The sequence below is a fragment of the Pristiophorus japonicus genome, chromosome 4 (assembly GCF_044704955.1).
Source record: "Pristiophorus japonicus isolate sPriJap1 chromosome 4, sPriJap1.hap1, whole genome shotgun sequence".
NCBI classification, from domain to species: Eukaryota; Metazoa; Chordata; class Chondrichthyes; family Pristiophoridae; genus Pristiophorus; species Pristiophorus japonicus.
The window spans coordinates 263,213,880-263,236,236 of NC_091980.1; the positions used below are offsets into that span (position 1 = coordinate 263,213,880).

General features: G+C 44.3%; 1 protein-coding gene across 1 annotated transcript in view; it reads left to right on the top strand.

Moving 5' to 3' along the window:
* Positions 1 to 22,357, top strand: part of mdga2a (MAM domain containing glycosylphosphatidylinositol anchor 2a) — an 842,847-nt gene that overhangs the window by 124,764 nt on the left and 695,726 nt on the right. The window contains exons 7-8 of the mRNA XM_070877927.1: positions 10,534 to 10,803; positions 12,491 to 12,559. Coding sequence (XP_070734028.1) covers positions 10,534 to 10,803; positions 12,491 to 12,559 — 339 coding nt within the window. The remainder of the gene's footprint in view (positions 1 to 10,533; positions 10,804 to 12,490; positions 12,560 to 22,357) is intronic.

Below are 22,357 nucleotides of genomic sequence, written 5' to 3' on the forward strand. Positions count from 1 at the left end.
CTGGTCCAATTTCCGACCCATCTGATTCGTATACCAGCCGAGCTGCCGTTTTTTTGCACATGCGGGCCAAATGCCCTGTATATTCACAGATCCTGCAAACCGCCTGCTAAAATCAACATCCCCTTGACGAGTGCCCACCCCCACACCTCCAGCACAGACTGCTTGCAAAGAATGAGCTGCATCTGGCTGATCTCTCTTGAGCTTCTCTCAGTTTGTAGTTGATTGCTCGCATTGTGGGTTGATGAGGTGTGAACGGCCGTTCCTGTGGCCCTTGATGGCTTCTGGCGCGACTGCCTGCTGTCGAGAGCTTGTTCTCCCGGTTTTGTCTGTGTGTGGGGGTAGCAGCTTGTTTAATACTGTGAACTTCTTGTTCCGATATTTCGTTAGTTGTCATACCTGCATTGGAAATCAACCTCGTTTCTTCTTCCCCCTACCAAGAATGTCTATGCTTCCTCTAAGGTCAGGTTCTTGGTCTCTATGAGCTTTCGGAATATGCCTGCGTGGCCTATTCCTTCAATGAAAAAGTTTCTTAGCATTTCTCGCCTCAGTTCATCGGAGAACTCACATAAATTAGCCAACCTCCGAAGTTCCGCCACGAAGTCGGGTATGCTCTGGCCCACACAGCGTCTGTAGTTGTAGAATCTGTGTCTGGCCATGTGTAGGCTGCTCACTGGCTTCAGGTGGTCTCTTACCAGTGTGCTCAATTCTTTAAACGACTTGCTTGCTGGTTTCTCAGGTGCCAGCAGATCCTTCATTAAAGCGTATGTTTTCGAGCCACAGCTGGTCAAGAGATGGGCTCTTCTCTTGTCTGCTTTGTCGTCTCCTAACCAAAGCTTTGGTTACAAAGCTTTGCTGGAGCCTTTCTATAAAGTCCTCCCAATTGTCTCCCGCATTGTTCTTTTCATCTGATCCGTTGTTCGCCATTCTGTGGATTCTGTAATCCCGTAACTCGTCGCCACTGTAAAGTCCTGTCCCCTCAGTACAGATTCAGACGAGGCATGTAGTGAAGTCAAGATCACTCTGGACCTGCACCTTTACTTCACAGCTCTGGAATGCTGCACTTGCCTGAGACCTGTCCTTATATACCTGTCTCTTGCAAGTGCACCTCTGGTGGTAAGGTATGCTGGTGGTTACAGGTCATATCTTATTACAGTCATGTATAGCATGTTAGGATACAGTTATATATAATAATGTAAGAAACATGACATCACTAATACTTTATGATACAAGGTAAGCAACAACAGCTGTGCTGCATATTTGAGATAAAATCAGAGCTGGCGAGGAATATCTTATTAAGGTGTCTGCTGTACTTCACCGGGTTTCACTTTGTAATCACTTCCACAAGAGTCAGACTACAAATCCATAGAACATATTTTGGGAAGAACACCTTGTCCACTATTCCTCCTCGATACTTAACGCACTGTGGATACGGTTATAAACTCTGGTTGGACGTATTCTTGGAGGTTTCATGACCTCTCGCTTCCAACAGCCTGCACTATCAAACAACCTTTTTTCTCCAGCTCCAATAATTTTGTAACTAAGAATCAAAGGTGTTCAAAGAAAATGAAAAAAAAAAACATTTTTATTGCCTCAATGATTTTTCTCCTGGGTTGGGCCGTGTCTGAGAGATCATTCTTGAATTTCTGGAGACTCCAGGACAATCCTGGAGGGTTGGCAACTGTGGGCCAGTTACAGACTAGAGTGTAGTAAAATGGATTGATGTGCTGCAGCCACTAACAGCTTGTTGAGGTAGACATTCCGAAAACAGCACTATCTGGTGCACAAGCTGAGCACTTGCCTATGTTTATTAGATGATATTGCAATAGTCATTGTGAGAACTGGGAGCAATGCCTGAGTCATCAGTCTCTTGTAAATAAAGTGGCCTTGTTTTGTAATACAGCCTCTGACTTATCTTTGAGGACATAAAGATAAAAATGCAGCGGGCAACTTGCATCCAGCTCCAACAACAATTTCCATTTATATAATGTCCAAAATCATCCAAAGATGCTTTACAGTTACAGGCAAAATTAGAGAAGGCTATTGAAGGTCAAAGATGTAGGTTTTAAGGAGGCTTTTGAAGGTAGGAGAGATGTAGCCAGGTGGGGGGAAGTGGTTGGCAATGTTAGGAATGTGAATTCTGTAAAATTATAGAGAAAGGCTGAAGTCCTGCGTCTGTATGCCAAGAATGACTTCAACGCGTAGTCAAACACTTGAAGGTTGATTAAAGGAACCGACATGCTCACAGCTAATATCAGGATTACATAAGATGCTATCGCGGAAGATGCATTCATTAGAGCAGGGGAGATGGATTAATTGGTTAACTCTTTCAAAGAGCCGGAACAGGCACGATAGGCCAAATGGCCTCCTTCTGTGCTGTATGATTCTATTATAGCCAGTTGAACTCAACCCTTCTTCTTTATCTCCCAACCTTGGGAAAAGGTGAAGTACATGCATTATTTTGGAGAAGGTGCAAAATAAAAATCGTGAAAGGAGAATTAAAAAAACTGAAGAGTAATGAGGTGAGAAAAAATGAAATGTGTACTGTGATCATGGTCCAATTTGTAAATGAATCGAATTAAATCCCAATTTAAAAAAAAACAATTGCCCAGATTGTGCTGCACTAATAAAGGTGAGTCTGTCGGTGCTCACCATTATTACTGTGTAAAACTGATAGCAACTTCTGTGGTCTGCACATGCGCAGTTAAACGCGGAAATCCAGACGTTGCTCTCAGGGATAACTTGCTCCTCCATAGGCTGCAGATCTCTGCACAGAGATGGCATGATATGACCTTAGGCTGTACTTGTTCTAAAAACGGCTGAAAAAGTTGGGGATTTTCAATTAGGAATAACTACGTTTTTAACAGCAAATTAAATAATAATTACTGTCAAACATCGTCTCTGGCCCTGAAAAAATTATTTTGATAAGTGTGCAGTCTCATTCCCTCAGAAGCAAATGTTGCAGATTTTTAAAAAAAATATTGTTATTTAGTTTTTTTGGTCTGCTCTTTTATGTCTTTCCCTTAATCCTATGTGTATGCCCCAATCTTTATTTTGCTTCTTGTACAATGATTTAAATGTAATTTATATTTCCTGTTTTTTACTTCCTGCTTTTCCATCTGCCTATCTGTGAGGATTCTTTAATCTGATTGGTTGAAAAGCCTCCCTGCTACTTAACCTGCTCATAGATGCCATAATCCCCTGTAAAGGACGATGAATTCAAACAGATACCAAATTACTAGAAATCTCCACTGACAAGCCAGTGAAAAGTCTGTGGTCCACTGTACCTGAAGTGCACGGCGAAAGCCGTACCTTTCGTGCTCGCAGTAAAATCTGGGCCACTATAGGCAACTTGTTCTGTATAATTCTTACACGGATTCAAATTTGTAAGTTGTTATTTGCAGCACAAAGGCTATACCTTCAGTCATAATCAACATTTGACCTTCAATAAAATTGCTATTACAGAACAAAGGTAAAGGATAATCCTGTCTGGGTTATTAAAGGATAATATGTCTGGGTCATTATTATGACTAATGTGTTTCATTTGCTACAGGCTCATAATTATGATGGTGGAAGTCTTAGCAATGGTTGGATTTTGTTACCATGATAGCAGTATTCTCTTTCACTGTGATGCCTTTGTCTCATTCCTCCCCGTTCATGACCAAATAATTAGTGAGATGTGACAATCAGGTAGTTGATTACCATCTTCCCTGAAGCAGCCAAAAGAAAGCTGACCACAATTTACAAGCAGAGGACTAAGTTACACTGTGGGCATTCTCTTGTAATTGCTGCCTTGCACCTTGGCAGTGAGGCCCAGAACAGGTGGCAAGCAACATCAAACAACCATTGGTGTGGAAGCTTTCAATGAGTCACATTAGATGTACATAGTGAAAGATGAGCCTTGTACGATTCGTATCTGCACTGAGTTACAAGGGTTGTGGAAGCAGAAAGTAATACCAAGCAGCCTACAGACCGCAATCCCGTCGGCAAAACACTGCTTTCCTTTCCCCTGCCATGAATGGCTTACATCTATTCTATTGATTTATGCGACCCATCCAACTCGAGGCAGAGTCATTTAACTGAGGTTAAAGGCCCTCTGGATGCTAATGCGCAGATGCCTTTGCTGTTGGGAATGCCACCAACTGAACGGATACAAATACCTGTGCCTTGGCCTTGATAACTGGGCACCACACACAGCCGTGGCAGCGTGCTGGTGCATCCAGAGCTGCCACAGTGACAGGGGTGGTTCATTTCTCAATACACGGTGAGGCACGTCATCTGAATGTGCATTAGACCCAGCTTCAGGGAGAGCAGGGCCGAGCACTGCTTAGCCCACTGATCCTGGGGAAATATGCATTCTCGGTATTGTGTGGGGCAGGCAGTATGGTATGGAGTCCCCAGCTCCTGTGCCTTTTATCGGTGTGAGTTCTCAAAACACTGCAGAAATCTTGGCACACTGCAGAACACAAACATACTCCGCTCCCCGAGCAACAAGCAACGCGGCCTCTCCAAGCCTCCGACGGTCGTTACTCGCTGCAGTTGCTCGCAGGGCTAGGATTCTGGAAGGCTTGCTTGACTTTCAAAAATCATAATCTCAGCGTCCAGTGGGGCCAGGAAAAATAATGAAGCTTCAAAAAAATACGCCTGAGGTTGTTGTGAAAAGACATAGGAGGTTTGAGGCATTGTGGAATAAACCAATCCGGAGAATATTTCTGGCAGCTTGTAGCAAGCCATCCCCAAGCCCAGGTCCCATGCATCTTTGTTGTGAAGATAACTTTCATAGTGCAGTAGCTGCACCAACTTCAAATATCTCACTTGACCCATCACCAGCTTTAAACAGAGGCGCATAAAATCATATAATGAGTGTCACAATATATAATAAAGAACTTGCATCTATACAGCGCCTGTAATGATCTCAGGATGTCCCAGAGCGCCTCACAGCCAGTATTTTAAAAGTACTGTACTTTGAAGTGTAGTCACTGTTCTATGACACTGGAATTGCAGCGCTCATCCTTGCCTATCCTGATGAGAAAGAAAGACTTGCATTTATATAGTGCCTTTCACAACCACTGGACGTCTCAAAGCATTTTTCAGCCAATGAAGTACTTTTGGAGAGTAGTCACTGTTGTAATGTGGGAAAGAAGTTTGTAGTAATAATGAAAAGGCACACCACAATCTCATTGTGTTGGCAACTGCGATGGGCTTTAAGCTGAATGTAGAGAATGGGCTATTCTATGAACCAACTGCTCTCAATAAATCATCATCATCATCATCATAGGAAATCCCTCGAAATCGAAGATGACTTGCTTCCACTCTAAAGTGAGTTCTTAGGTGACTGAACAGTCCAATAGGGGAATTACAGTCTCTCTCACAGGTGGGACAGACAGCCATTGAGGGAAGGGGTGGGTGGGACTGGTTTGCCGCATGCTCTTTCCGCTGCCTGCATTTGTTTTCTGCATGCTCTCAGCGACGAGACTCGAGGTGCTCAGTGCCCTCCCAGTTGCTCTTCTTCCACTTAGGGTGGTCTTTGGCCAGGGAATCCCAGGTGTTGGTGGGAATGTTGCATTTTATCAAGGAAGCTTTGAAGGTGTCCTTGAAACGTTTCCTCTGCCCACCAGGGGCTCGCCTGCCGTGTAGGAGTTCCGAGTAGAGCGCTTGCTTTGGGAATCTTGTGTCAGGCATGCGGACAATGTGGTCCACCCAATGGAGCTGGTCAAGTGTGGTCAGTGCTTTGATGCTGGGGACGTTGGCCTGATCGAGGACACTAACGTTGGTGCGCCTATCCTCCCAGCGCATTTGTAGGATCTTGCGGAGACATCGTTGGTGGTATTTCTCCAGCGATTTGAGGTGTCTACTGTATATGGTCCACATCTCTGAGCCATACAGGAGGGCAGGTACCACTAGAGCCCTGTACACCATGAACTTGGTGGCAGATTTGAGGGCCTGGTCTTCCAACACTCTCTTCCTCAGGTGACCAAAGGCTGCGCTGGTGCACTGGAGGCGGTGTTGAACATAAGAACATAAGAAATAGAAATAGGAGTAGGCCATATGGCCCCTCGAGCCTGCTCCGCCAATCAATAAGATCATGGCTGATCTGATCATGGACTCAGCTCCACTTCCCCGCCCGCTCCCCATAAACCCTTATCCCCTTATCGTTTAAGAAACTGTCTATTTGTGTCTTAAATTTATTCAATGTCCCAGCTTCCACAACTCTCTGAGGCAGCAAATTCCAGAGTTATAACCCTCTGAGAGAAAAAATTTCTCCTCATCTCTGTTTTAACTGGGCAGCCCCTTATTCTAAGATTGGGCCCTCTAGTTCTAGTCTCCCCCATCAGTGGAAACATTCTCTCTGTATTCACCTTGTCAAGCCCCCTCATAATCTTATACGTTTCGATAAGATCTCCTCTCATTCTTCTGAATTTCAATGAGTAGAGACACAACTTACTCAACCTTTCCTCATAAACAACCCCCTCATCCCCGGAATCAACCTAGTTCTGAACCTTCTCTGAACTGCCTCCAAAGCAAGTATATCCTTTCGTAAATATGGAAACCAAAACTGCACACAGTATTCCAGGTGTGGCCTCACCAATACCTTTTACAGCTGTAGCAAGTCTTCCCTGCTTTTATACTCCATCCCCTTTGCAATAAAGGCCAAGATACCATTGGCTTTCCTGATCACTTGCTGTACCTGCATACTATCCTTTTGTGTTTCATGGACAAGTACCCCCAGGTCCCGCTGTACTGCAGGACTTGGCAATCTTTCTCTATTTAAATAAAAACTTGCTCTTTGATTTTTTTCTGCCAAAGTGCATGACCTAATACTTTCACATTATATTCCATCTGCCAAATTTTTGCCCACTCACTTAGCCTGTCTATGTCCTTTTGCAGATTGCTTTTCCTTCCTTCTTTGTATTGTCAGCAAACTTGGCTACGTTACATTCAGTCCTTTCTTCCAAGTCATTACTGTAGACTGTAAATAGTTGTGGTCCCAGCACTGATTCCTGTGGCATCCACTAGTTACTGGTTGCCAACCAGAGAATAAACCATTTATCCCGACTCTCTGTTTTCTGTTAGTTAGCCAATCCTCTATCCATGCTAATATATTACCCCCAACCTCGTGAACTTTTATCTTGTGCAGTAACCCTTTTATGTGGCACCTTGTCAAATGCCTTCTGGAAGTCCAAATACATCCACTGGTTCCTCTTTATCAACCCTGTTCGTTACTTCCTCAAAGAACTCCAGCAAATTTGTTAAACATGACTTCCCTTTCATAAATCCATGCTGACTCTGCCTGACCAAATTTTGCTTTTTCAAATGTCCTGCTACTGCTTCTTTAATAATGGACTCCAACGTTGTCAATGTCTGCCCTTGCTGATAATAGGCTCCCGAGGTAGGAAAGTGGTGCACGTTGTCCAGGGCCATGCCTTGAATCTTGATGACTGGGGGACAGTGCTGTGTGGTGTGGTCAGGTTGGTGGAGGACCTTTGTCTTACAGATGTTTAGTGTGAGGCCCATGCTTTCATACGCCTCAGTGAAGATGTTGACTATGATTTGGAGTTCAGCTTCTGAATGTGCGCAGATGCAAGCGTCATCCGCATACTGTTGCTCGACGACAGAGGATGGGACGGTCTTGGATCTGGCCTGGAGACGACGAAGGTTGAACAGGTTCCCATTGGTTCTGTAGTTCAGTTCCACTCCAGCGGGGAGCTTGTTGAGTGTGAGGTGAGCATTGCAGCGAGGAAGATCGAGAAGAGGATTGGTGTGATGATGCAGCCCTGCTTGACCCCGGTCCGGACGTGGATTGAGTCTGTGATGGATCCGTTGGTCAGTATCACGGCTTGTATGTCGTCGTGGAGCAGGCGGAGGATGGCGACAAACTTTTGGGGGCTGCTGAAACGGAGGAGGACACTCCATAATCCCTCGCGGTTGAAAGTGTCAAAGGCCTTTGTAAGGTCAAAGAAGGCCATGTACAAGAGTTGGTGCTGTTCCCTGCATTTTTCTTGCAGTTGCCGCGCCGTAAACATCATGCCTGTTGTACCCTGTAATGGATGAAATCTGCACTGTGACTTCGCTGCCAAGTCCCTCCAGTTGGACCCTCGCTTCTGGCTCCCCACGGATGACTCAGCTGCTCCAAGCAATCCCAAGTGACCCCCAACAATCTCAGCGGTGGTGAGCCTTTGACCAACTGCTAAGACAAATTTGTGCCGACCTCACGTGCGAGCCTTCCCTCCGGGTCTCCCTTCCTCCGGCGACGTCCGGGCCTCCCTGCCCCTGGCAACGTTGTGGCGACCCTTCTTCCAGTGACGCTCTGGCCTCCCTTCCTCCAGCGACGTTCTGGCCTCCCCACGGCTGCTGGCCCCACTCACCGGCGGAGTCTCTGTCGAACACATGGTGTGCACAATGGCTGTGGATACTCTGACCTCTCTGACCTCTCCTCCTTCCACAAAATGGACCTCTGACCTTCCCAATGCCTGCCCCTAGCCAGGCCTCGGATCTCTTACCATCTCACCGAAGGGCACTGGTCAGTGCCAAGCTTACGGCCCGCATCTCGCCGCAGGCAATTAGGCTCATACACCAGTGCCTGGTCTCCAGTCACCTTGGACCCCCTTGCCACTGGACCAAGATCTTGCTCAGTTAATCCCAGGTCTTAACCGGTGTGCAACGGCCACCACACATTAAAAGAACTCGCGCCCATGCATCTTCCACCTTTCAATATAATAAATGAAGTATGATGACGAGCACCTTTGGCTTTGCCTGCATGGGTGGTGAAAAGCTGCTGCTGAATTACAATGAATATGCTAAGCCAAGATGAGTTACTGACAAATAATACCTTTCTCTGAGCCGCTGTGCAGAAACGTTATCGGTAAGAAAACAAGCTGGCGCTTCAGGCAGGCTGACCTTCATATGCCACATGCACCAGCCGCCCTGATTATTACCAATGGGAGAGATGAATAATGACATGTGCTCCCTGCAGGCCCAGAGCACTCAGTGTTAAAAATAGATAGTGATCACCAGGCTTCCAACCAGCAATTTCCAGGTGATTCCCGCTGACTGAGCCCATTATTGTTCTTGCTGAAATCAATACTAAACACTGGAACAAATATTTACAAGAATAGACAATTAGCTATGTCGCATAGAGTTTTAAAACGTCATTTGCAATGCACTTTTGTCACTTCTGCACTGAAACGCCCCTCTTGTACAGCCCACCTGCAAGAGAGCCATGGAGACCCACCTTTACTGGAAAGGCTTGTTCCCTGATATGCTTTAAAATATTATATGATTGGCGGGCAAGGTATTTATTTTATGCTACATGGAAATTGCCAACCAATCGCTTTAAGCTCAGAAGGGCAAAAGCTTTTGTTGTATTGTTTCTCAAAGTAAATGGGACTTGAATTGCGATGGTCTGCTGGATTTACTTAGCAAATGGATTGGGTGGAACTCTTGAGGTTGATAGTTGTTGTGTATGCATAATGTATGTACTGTAACATTAGACCACTGAATGTATCTTCACACTGTATACACCATACCTGTACTACCAGAGGGTGCTACTGGTGGAGAGCTAAGGGTCATCTGCACGCTGCAGGTAACCAAGTATAAAAGGGAGCTCACCTCACTGCATCCTCACTCAGGGAGCTACAATAAATGGACTAAGGTCACAACAGTTCAAGTACAATATCTTACCTCGTGGAGTCATTACTAGAGTGCTTACATACATAACAATAGTGATGGGTTGTGCAAATATAAAACCCAGGGTCCTGTCATTCTGCCCAGATTCTTTCAGTTGTGTACCGGTAGAAGAGCAGGAAAGCAACAGTACATTTTGTCGAATGGCTTTGGGAGACATCTAATGGATCAAGGAAGGCATGCTGTCCGCAGACTCTGCTGTGCGCTGCTCCTGTATTACCGTTCAATATTGCACAAATACAGACGCGAATAACCGTGTGCACTGTCAGACAGAGAAGCAGTGCATCGGGGATGATGCTCTCAGTAAAAAAAAATACTCCCAGCTAGCTATTCTGAAATATTATTAAAAACAGATTGACCTGATGGGAAATAGTCCTATTTAAAGCTGCTTCCTGCTTCCCAACCCGCGGAGACGATTCATTTCGGGTGTCTACACGTAGCTGGAGATGCTGCTCTGGTATCAATAAACAGGAATATCAGTGAATGGCTTCACTGAAATCCCATTGGTTAGCACTTGGGATTTGCAGCCATCAATATTAGTGATAGTTCAATGGCACTGTGCAAAGGGAATTCAAAATATGAATAAATTGAATCAGACAGGAGCTATTTTATATTTATTTTTCTTCACTATCTTGCAAGAAATGTCTTTAAATTGAATGAACTGTAGCCCACAGACATGCTCCCTGTTTTAAAAAAATTAATGAATGACCATCTAATGACCGGGCATTTACTAAGCTTCCTGTCAGCACGTAGAATATTAATTTTTGACTAAAGATGAATTCATTGCAGCCAAGATAAAAGATGAGCAAATAATTAAATTCATATTTCTTTCTCTGCTTTTGTATCTTGCAGCTTCCCCTTCCATCAAGCTGTTGATTCCTGAGCAGATTGTAGTTAACCCTGGAGATTCGGTATCCATGGTGTGTGTCACGACAGGAGGGGACCCCCCTCCCACCCTCACCTGGATCAAAGCGATTGGAACTCTTCCCGAAACAAGTGTGTTAAATGGAGGGACCTTAACGCTGCACTCAATCAATGCTGAGGAGGCCGGAGCATACAGCTGTCTTGCTAACAACAATGTGGGCAACCCCGCCAAGAAGTCCAGTGCAATCACTGTAAGAGGTAAGTAAACTTGACCTCACCAGATATGCCTGTTTAAAATAAGTCATGCTGGTATGGTACTGAGAGGAAGGTCCCATGTTTGAATACCTGGCCTCAGCTGGGTTAGCTGATCTTGGTTGGGGGTGGGAGGCAGTGCTGCAGTTGGCTTCAGCCTCCATGGTCTAGGGAGGGAAATGTTGGATGGAACCCCTGTTCCTGGTTGCCATGCAGTGACCCCTGCTGATAAGTGCACTGTTTGGGCAAACAACGTGGACAGGGTCAGGCACCAAGTAGTCCACTGACACTGATTGTCGAGGTTTGTACAGGAAGAATGACCACATGGAACTGTACCCCAGCAGAGTCACTAAGAGGAGGGGTCAGGATGAAAACTGGGGGATGGGGACACCAAAGCATCCTCTTGGGACTCATCGTTGTGTTAATGTTTGATGGGGGTTGAATAGGAATAGACTGAGCCCTGGCATTTTCAACATACGATAATTAGGCTCAAAATATTGGGAAGCAGAACCTTGGATTTGCATATCATATATAATCAGAGTTGAATTCTCATTTAGACTTCATCTTGTGCATGTCTTAATCTGCACAGAATTCTCAGTGGAGTAAATCTATTTGTAAATTAACTAGTTCAAGGAGGGAAATAAGTGATGAGCTGTTATACAACAATCCTACTTAATGCATTGTGACGAGTCCAGCTCGGGTCGTACTCAATCATGAGGGAATCCATTGTGTGTCATGTCTCTGCAGATGTCCTGTGCTCAGTTAAACGGGGCCCTCAGATAGATGAGCATTGGCTCAATATTTTCAGTGCAATGGCATTGAATACAAATTGCTCAGTAATTCAGTTACATTGAAGTCTACAAACTGGAAGACAAGTACATTGAAAGATACATGAAGTCCGTGCTCCAGGTATTTGGCAGTTACAGAATCTAATGGCATGTAGGAAGAGTAGAAATGCAGCATATTAACAGCCAATAGCCAGTATGATGGTAGCACACTTGCCTCTCAATCAGAAGGTTGTGGGTTCAAGTCCCACTCCAGGGACTTGAGCACAAAAGCAAATCTAAGCTGACACTTCAGTGCAGTGCTGAGGGAGTGCTGCACTGTCAGAGGTGCCGTCTTTCACATGAGACGTTAAACCGAGGTCCCATCTGCTCTCAAGTGGATGTATAAGATGCCATGGCACTATTTCGAAGAGCAGGGAGTTCTCCTCGGTGTCCTGTCCAATATTTATCCCTCAGTCAACATAACAAAAACAGATTATCTGGTCATTATCACATTGCTGTTTGTGGGAGCCTGCTTTTGCGCAAATTGGCTGCCGCGTTTCCCACATTACAATGTGACTACACTCCAAAAGTACTTCATTAGCTGTAAAGTGCTTTGAGACGTCCGATGGTCGTGAAAGGCGCTATGTAAATCCAAATCTTTCTTTCTTTCTTTAACTGGTTAGAAAGCTGGCACATCGTCTGATATTAGTGTCTCTCTGTAAGAATAACATACTGGATAAAGACACATTAAGAGCTTTCATTTTAATAATAAATGCATAAATTCAAGAAAGTCCTGTTCTTCAGAGTGTCTGGTGCTTTGAACACCAGGAGTACAGTAGAATAGACATAGTACAGTGCGACAATGAGGGATCCAGGACACTGGATTGTTAGACAGAATGAACTCAAATGTGTGCTCTTTGTTATAGGTTTTTATTTTTGGCACAAGGTGAAGATGAATCCTGCAATAAACACTGGTGATCTAAAATCCACAATAGGTACCCTCCTATGCATCATTACTACCATTAGATTATGTATTTACTGTGGGCTTTGCTACTTTCCATTTCTTTGCTTTAATGGAGGGTTTTTACTTGTACATTTGTTGTATAGTTTCTTTCTCAATGATTATCAGTTGCAGTGCTGCTGTGTCATTTTAATACAGTTTATTTTGATTTTTTTTTGCATGTAATAAATATTGGTATGAAATGTATTATGCAGCTACTGTGGAGCCCCCCTCTGCTGGAACACTTCCTGTCTGGGCCTTGAGGAGCTATACGGGCTGCTCTAGAGCTCCGCCTGGTGGGATACCTGCTATCTGCTGTTTGAATTTGGAGTCCTCCCTCCACTCAAATAGTTGACTGGTGTGTGAGGTACTGCGGCAGATGACAGAATTCCCTCTGATGGAATGCTCATTGTCTAGCCCTTGGCCGGACAGATGAATTTTGCAATGCGGGTTACAGTATGGGATCGTTCAGTGACTCTAGTTATATCTAGACTAATGTAATAAAGTCAGAGTAAAACCCAGAGACTCTAAATAATGATTGGAGTCAAAGTAATACGTAGCTTCTCCATTCATGTGCTTGTATATCTTCTAAGATGTCACTTGGGAAGAAAAGTTCAAAACACTCACAAATGGACATGGCATTAAGTCTAACACTTGGTCAAGCCTGGCAGCTCGATTAGAGAATTCCTCACTGCAGTTTGTCCCTGTGTTAATGATGTGGCATGGTTTTTTTCACTTTCTTCCAATTCTCACTACAAGTGTTCACTTTCTTTGTCATTTTCTCCATCTTCAGACTCAAAGGAGATAGAAGCAAGTTCTGATCTGTTTCCACTTTCGAGTGATCTTCTGTTTCTCTCCTATCTCCACCTCCTTCAGGTCTATTTGAAACTGCATTATCAAAAAAGAATGTGTATTTCTGAAAGTTATAGCTCCTTCTTGCTTGAGCTTGCTAATCGGTTAGTGATCTCCACGCAGTACTTGAAAGAGAAAATGTCGGGAAATAAAGAAATATGTTAGATGTAAACTTGTGAAAGATGGAGAAGAAATATTACACCGCGAGCAATGCCGCAACTAAATCTACCTAGGTTTCTATCCACATAAGATCGGCAACACAATAACCCCAGTGATGTCCACAACCTCACACTAAGTTGTTTTTAAAAAAACTTCAGCGGGAATGTTTCTCATTGTCTCCCGTTCCTCTGGATATTTTATGGCCGAACATTAAAAAAGCCACTCCTGCTTTCCAACTTCATCTGGCTAATGGAGCTCTACCTGATTGATGCCTCTCACACAAGGCCACAAATAAATGAGTTGAGTTAGCGCAGTTAATGAAAAGTGCTCAACTCTGGAAAAACCCGTGGAATTCTAGGAATTTAAATAACCCTGAGAAAAAGCATTGTTAGCAGGAGCATAGCAAGCTGACATCTGGCAGCTGTGTTCTTCATCACTTCTTAGGTCCTGCTTCAGGAATCCACTAAACTGCAGGGCTCGGTGCGGCTACCTCTTATCAGCCGCTTGCTCGGGTCCCAGTGCTGTCACATCTACCCACCTGCCTGAGAGGAAGAGAAGTGAAGGGGAGAGAGAGAGGGAAATGAAGGAGGAGAAAGATACAGAATGATGCGGTGGAGAGAGTGAAGGAACAGAGAGTAGAGAGAAAGAGGAGAGAGGGATTGAATGAATGGAGGGACAGAATGATGTGAGGAAGCAGAGAGTGACTGGTGAAGAAAAGAGGAGTGTGTGAAGTGAGGGTAGAAAGTGTGCGAAGGAGCAGAGAGTGACTGAAGTAAAAGAGAAAAGTGAAGAACAACCAGAGAATGAGAGAGAGAGAACATAAGAACATAAGAATTAGGAACAGGAGTAGGCCATCTAGCCCCTCGAGCCTGCTCCGCCATTCAACAAGATCATGGCTGATCTGGCTGTGTACTCAGCTCCACTTACCCGCCCACTCCCCATAACCCTTAATTCCCTTATTGGTTAAAAATCTATCTATCTGTGACTTGAATACATTCAATGAGCTAGCCTCAACTGCTTCCTTGGGCAGAGAATTCCACAGATTCACAACCCTCCGGGAGAAGAAATTCCTTCTCAACTCGGTTTTAAATTGGCTCCCCCGTATTTTGAGGCTGTGCCCCCTAGTTCTAGTCTCCCCGACCAGTGGAAACAATCTCTCCACCTCTATCTGGTCTGTCCCTTTCATTATTTTAAATGTTTCTATAAGATCACCCCTCATCCTTCTGAACTCCAACGAGTAAAGACCCAGTCTACTCAATCTATCATCATAAGGTAACCCCCTCATCTCCGGAATCAGCCTTGTGAATCGTCTCTGTACCCCCTCCAAAGCTAGTATATCCTTCCTTAAGTAAGGTGACCAAAACTGCACGCAGTACTCCAGGTGCGGCCTCACCAATACCCTATACAGTTGCAGCAGGACCTCCCTGCTTTTGTACTCCATCCCTCTCGCAATGAAGGCTAACATTCCATTCGCCTTCCTGATTACCTGCTGCACCTGCAAACTAACTTTTTGGAATTCATGCACAAGGACCCCCAGGTCCCTCTGCACCGCAGCATGTTGTAATTTCTCCCCATTCAAATAATATTTCCTTTTACTGTTTTTTTTCCCAAGGTGGATGACCTCACACTTTCCGACATTGTATTCCATCTGCCAAACCTTAGCCCATTCGCTTAACCTATCTAAATCTCTTTGCAGCCTCTCTGTGTCCTCTACACAACCCGCTATCCCACTAATCTTTGTGTCATCTGCAAATTTTGTTACACTACACTCTGTCCCCTCTTCCAGGTCATCTATGTATATTGTAAACAGTTGTGGTCCCAGCACCGATCCTTGTGGCACACCACTAACCACCAATTTCCAACCCGAAAAAGACCCATTTATCCCGACTCTGCTTTCTGTTAGCCAGCCAATTCTCCATCCGTGCTAATAAATTTTCTCTGACTCCGCATACCTTTATCTTCTGCAGTAAACTTTTGTGTGGCACCTTATCGAATGCCTTTTGGAAATCTAAATACACCACATCCATCAGTACACCTCTATCCACCATGCTTGTTATATCCTCAAAGAATTCCAGTAAATTAGTTACGTTGCGTCTGCTTGATTGCACTATTCCTATCTAGATGTCCCGCTATTTCTTCCTTAATGATAGTTTCAAGCATTTTCCCCACTCCAGATGTTAGACTAACCAGCCTACAGTTATCTGCCTTTTGTCTTCCCCCTTTTTTAAACAGAGGCGTTTAACCAAGGCGCTTTCCAATCCGCTGGTACCTCCCCAGAGTCCAGAGAATTTTGGTAGATTATAACGAATGCATCTGCTATAACTTCCGCCATCTCTTTTAATACCCTGGGATGCATTTCATCAGGACCAGGGGACTTGTCTACCTTGAGTCCCATTAGCCTGTCCAGCACTACCCCACTAGTGATAGTGATTGTCTCAAGGTCCTCCCTTCCCACATTCCTGTGACCAGCAATTTTTGGCATGGTTTTTGTGTCTTCCACTGTGAAGACCGAAGCAAAATAATTATTTAAGGTCTCAGCCATTTCCACATTTACCATTATTAAATCCCCCTTCTCATCTTCTAAGGGACCAACATTTACTTTAGTCACTCTTTTCCGTTTTATATATCTGTAAAAGCTTTTACTATCTGTTTTTATGTTTTGCGCAAGTTTACCTTTGTAATCTATCTTTCCTTTCTTTATTGCTTTCTTAGTCATTCTTTGCTGTTGTTTAAAATTTTCCCAATCTTCTAGTTTCCCACTAACCTTGGCCACCTTATACGCATTGGTTTTTAATTTGATACTCTCCTTTATTTCCTTGGTTATCCACGGCTGGTTATCCCTTCTCTTACCGCCCTTCTTTTTCACTGGAATATATTTTTGTTGAGCACTATGAAAGATCTCCTTAAAAGTCCTCCACTGTTCCTCAATTGTGCCACCGTTTAGTCTGTGTTTCCAGTCTACTTTAGCCACCTCTGCCCTCATCCCACTGTAGTCCCCTTTGTTTAAGCATAGTACGCTCGTTTGAGACACTACTTCCTCACCTTCAATCTGTATTACAAATTCAACCATACTGTGATCACTCATTCCGAGAGGATCTTTTACGAGGAGATTGTTTATTATTCCTGTCTCATTACACAGGACCAGATCTAAGATAGTTTGCTCCCTTGTAGGTTCTGTAACATACTGTTCTAAGAAACAATCCTGTATGCATTCTATGAATTCCTCCTCCAGGCTACCCCGTGCGATTTGATTTGACCAATCGATATGCAGGTTAAAATCCCCCATGATTACTGCCGTTCCTTTTTCACATGCCTCCATTATTCCCTTGATTATTGTCCGCCCCACCGTGAAGTTATTATTTGGGGGTCTATAAACTATGCCCAGCAGTGACTTTTTCCCCTTACTATCTCGAATCTCCACCCACAATGATTCAACATTTTGTTCATTAGAGCCAATATCGTCTCTCACAACTGCCCTGATATCATCCTTTATTAACAGAGCTACCCCACCTCCTTTCCCTTCTTGTCTATCTTTCCGAATTGTCAGATACCCCTGTATGTTTAATTCCCAGTCTTGGCCACCCTGCAACCACGTTTCTGTAATGGCCACCAAATCATACCCATTTGTAATGATTTGTGCCGTCAAATCATTTACTTTATTTCGAATGCTGCGTGCGTTTAGGTGGAGTGTTTTAATACTAGTTTTTAAACCATGAGAGAGAGAGAGAAGCGGAGGAGGAGGGAAAAGTGAAGTTCAAGATTGTAAAATGAAGGAGAATGATTGAAGTGAGAGAGGAGTGTAAGAGAAACAGAAGTGGAGGAGATTTGTGAAAGATGTGAATGATGTACTCTTAAGGTTTCTAAGAAATCCAAATTAGCTTGGGAGTTGGACACAGTACTTACTCATTATTCTGTCTGAGTCAGATGCCAATTTAATCAAATACTGCATACTCATTAATTGTGTCTCAAAGATTCGCCCTCTGCTGTAGAACATTCTCTAGTGGGATTTTACGATTGGTTGCCATGGCTGCTGGTGCAGGAATGGAACAGACAATTGGGGAATGGGAAATTGGGTGGAGACTACTTGTACCAGATCTCTGTCCATTTCACAGCACATGTGACCATTCAGCCAGCTTAATATTCAAGAGCTTAATTTAAATGTTAGAATGCATTTAAATAGATTTAAATGCAACACAGCACAATTGCCCTGTGTTTAGGATGGGATTATATGTTCACCCATCTGGAGTGTGTTTAAGGGAAGCTTCATGTGCGATGGTGCTCTTAAAGGAGCAGATTACTGATTTTTTGCAATTGCTTTTTTAGCATCGTCTTTGGTTCATTTTATTTCATGTTTTTATTCTGATTTTAAAAAATTCTGTTGGCTGAGAATAGTAGAGGATTTTTATGTTGAACTAAAAATAACTGTATATTGTCTGCATATTTACTGGAGAGCTAATTGTAATTGTAATGTTTGCCAGACTTTAGCACAGCAGAAGAGCTAAGGTTACAAGAAAGATACACGTAATGATTTGCACTTTATCTTTTCTCACATTTCAGGATTTTTTAACCATTTTGCTATGAAAAGGATTTGCACACAAAGGAGTTACTTTTAATGCTGTTTTAAAGCATTATATTTTTGCATTCTTTTTTTAAAGGGCACCTAGATGTAATGTGGTTACCACACTAAATGAAAGTTGCTTTCCCCAGACGCTAAACAATAAACTATTTCCTTACCTGTCTGGGTAATTGAAGAAAAAACATCACACACTCATTGGCTGGAATCTTCCCAGCCCTGCGAGTGCAAGTTTGGAGGTGGCGCCGCTGTCAAAATGGCCCTGATTGACAGCGTGACAGGATCCCACTCTGAATCCGCCTTAGTGTCAGTTTCTCAACTGTCAGGTCTGCATGCGGATCGCAGAATCGACACCAAGTGGTGGGCCAGTTAATTAAGGTAGTTAACAGGTAGTTGAATGCAACTTAAGAGGATTAAAAGCAGGCACTTATAATTTTACCAAACTTTTGACGAGTTTGTTGTCCCTCGGGTTTCACGTCAAGTACGTAGAGTTGGGTTCTCCATGACTCTCCATTACTTTGGCTAGTTGACAGCTGCAGAAGTGGTTTAAAAGCTATCATTTCACAGCTGTTCATTTTCCAATGTCAGAAGCTGAAGCCTTTCGGATTGTAAGAAACTTTTGAGCTGTATGCAGTTTGGAAGTCTTTGCAGTGAACTCGTTATTCATCGTCACCTCCTTGGAGAAACCCCTCTCATCATTGTCAGATCGCTTCTGGCACCTCAACGTCACCTGCCATCGATTCCAGCAGCATCGGTGCCCTTGAAAAAAATCTCATTTTGGTCCTCAGAATCCCACCACGATCAGCCCCAACACCAACTTCACTAAACACACCAGCTTCACCAACAACACTACCAACCTTCTCCGCAATCAACTGATGCCGCACAGGACACAGGGCAATAGCACCCGACCATATCACTGCCTGGGAGGCCAGGAATGGCCTCACCATGACTATATTTACTTCACTTGACAATGTACACCCTGGCTGCCACATGAAGTGCCACATTGGCACCACCTGACACCAACACCATAAAGCATTGCTACAATGCCCAAGTCACTCCTTTCACACACACATCACCATTGTGGGGGGTATCCTTAGATCTCACAATTCACTACAACTCAATAAGCCACTTCCAAAGGTGCCCACAAATCTGTCCAAGGATGCAGAGGTTGAAAATAAAGATTTCAATGTTTGACAACACATCAACATAAATTTTACATGAACATTGGCTAAAGGATCCAAGTGCCTACCATTGTATGTTGTTAGTTGGTATGATTGGACAAGGATGAGAGAGTGTGAGCAGTAGCTACTGAGATGGGGAACTGATAGTGTAGATAGAGGGAGAGGGATGGGTGGAGGTGCAAGGTAAGTTGGTGTGAATAAGGGAGGGCAGAGTGATGGGGATGTGATGAGTGGCACAGCAGGATAAGGTCCAGTGTGGGTTTGAAATAACATTTGTTAGCTACTGAGATCATTGAAAAGTCTGTGCCCCTGCAGCCAGGTCCTCCTGACAACATCCCTGCTTGTACCCTCTATGCAATGTGCAACCAGGCTGTGTTGGTGTCGTGGGGAGGTTTCTTCTGTCCATTGGAAGGGAAGAGAACCTCCCTACATGTTGTGAGGGAGTCATGGGAGAGCCTGGGTACAGCCCTGTACCTCTGTGCAGTGCATGTCAGTATTTACAGCAGCTTAGTGCCGTAGCACACTGGCAGCACAACTATCAAAATCAAGGTGGGCATGCTCCTTTTAAGGAAACCTGCTGATGCATCATCAAATGATGTCATCAGACTTGTTTCTTTTAATTGGCTGGGAACCTCGCAGGACGGGCTTAACAATCCCAATCAACAGAAGATTATTTGGAGAGGGCAGGATGGAGCCAGGAGCGGGTTTCCCACATGCCACTGATGCCGGCTGCACCAGTCTCACCACAGGTGGTGAAATCACGGCCATTGTCTTTGAAAATTCCTTTAATCCTGGTCCATCTGTGAACAGAGAGACATAGGGCTCAATTTTTCACATGGGTGATTTTTGGCGCAGTTGAAGCGGTACGTCTGATTTTATAGTGGCCCAAATGCGCCAAAAATAAAATCCAAGTTTCGCCGGAATTAACTTTGAATTTGGAGCAGCGCAGATTGGCCTTGTGGATGGAGCTTAAGGCCTGTGCCAAAAGGGTAACGAGGTACGTTCAGAAGGGCTCAGGTTGGAAACTGAAAAAGAGCTGAGGCTGGGCTGGAAACTGAAGCCGCACCGGCCCGCTCATGTATTATCTGACTTATCATGAGCAATCCACAGGATTTGTAACATACAAACTTCTCTTTCTTTCTCTCCTTATTTTCTCACCTCCTCTTCTGGAGGCTCTGGCTCACTTAGTATCAATGCACGAACATCATCCATTCTCCAGTGCCTTCACCAGGTGAGATTGTTAATCTCAGCCAAAGAGGTAATGTGGGCCGGTGCGGAGTCCTTTCGGATCGGGATGGCAGCAAGCCGGCCCGCACCTATCCTGGGCCGAAATGACCCCCATCCCCACCTACTTGGCCTGTCTTCAGCTCCGCTGAACAATGGCGTCTTCTCTCTGCCGATTTTCTCTTCTCTGCGCCAATTTTCTTAAGTGTAGGGAAGGTTTTTCACAAGGGTGCTGTGTGCCAATTTAGAAAAAAATCGTACTTGGCCAAACTCGCTTAAATGGCCAGAAGTGGCGCACATGGCATGTTCCGCCCCGAGTGACGTAAAAATATCGGGAACTAAAAAAATTGGACGTACCTACTTTAGAGCAGCACAGAAACTTTTGCCAAACTTGCAGATTATTGTCTGCTCCAAAATAAAGCTGCATACGCCAAAAGAACAGTGCAGAATGGTGGCCAAAATTGAGCCCATAAAGAGGGGAAACCTAGAAACATAGAAAATAGGTGCAGGAGTAGGCCATTCGACCCATCGAGCCTGCACCACCATTCAATAGGATGATGGCTGATCATGCAACTTCAGTACCCCATTCCTGCTTTCTCTCCATACCTCGTGATCCCTGTACCTATAACGGCCACATCTAACTCCCTTATGAATATATCTAACGAACTGCCTCAACAACTTTCTGTGGTAGAGAATTCCACAGGTTCACAATTCTCTGAGTGAAGAAGTTTCTCCTCATCTCGGTCCTAAACGGCTTAGCCCTTATCCTTAGACAGTGACCCCTGGTTCTGGACTTCCTCAACATCGGGAACATTCTTCCTGCATCTAACTTGTCCAATCCCGTCAGAATTTTATATGTTTCCATGAGATCCCCTCTCATGCTTCTAAACTCCAGTGAATATAAGCCTAGTCAATCCAGTCTTTCCTTATATGCTAGTCCTGCCATCCCTGGAATCAGTCTGGTGAACCTTCACTGCACTCCCTCAATAGCAAGAATGTCCTTCCTCAGATTAGGAGACCAAAACTGTACACAATAATCAAGGCCCCGTATGACTGCAGTAAGACGTCCCTGCTCCGATACTCAAATCGTCTCGCTTGAAGGCCAACATGTCATTTGCCTTCTTCACCGCCTGCTGTACCTGCATGCCAACTTTCAATGACTGGTGTACCATGACGCGCAGGTCTCGTTGCACCTCCCCTTTTCCTAATCTGCCACCATTCAGATAATATTCTGTCTTCCTGTTTTTGCCACCAAAGTGGATAACCTCACATTTATCTACATTATACTGCTATCTGCCATACATTTGCTCATTCACCTAACCTGTCTAAGTCACCCTGCAGCCTCTTAGCATCCTCCTCACAGCTCACACCGCCACCCAGCTTAGTGTCATCTGCAAACTTGGAGATATTACACTCAATTCCTTCATCTAAATTATTGATGTATATTGTAAATAGCTGGGGTCCCAGCACTGAGCCCTGCGGCACCCCACTAGTCATTGCCTCTCATTCTGAGAAGGACCCATTTATCCCTAATCTCTGCTTCCTGCCTGCCAACCAGTTCTCTATCCACGTCAATAAATTATCCCCAATACCATGTGCTTTAATTTTGCACACTAATCTCTTGTGTGGAACCTTGTCAAAAGCCTTTTGAAAGTCCAAATACACCACATCCACTGATTCTCCCTTGTCCACTCTACTAATTACATCCTCAAAAAATTCTAGATTTGTCAAGCATGATTTCCCTTTCATAAATCCACGCTGGCTTGGACCGATCCTGTCACTGCTTTCCAATGTGCTGCTATTT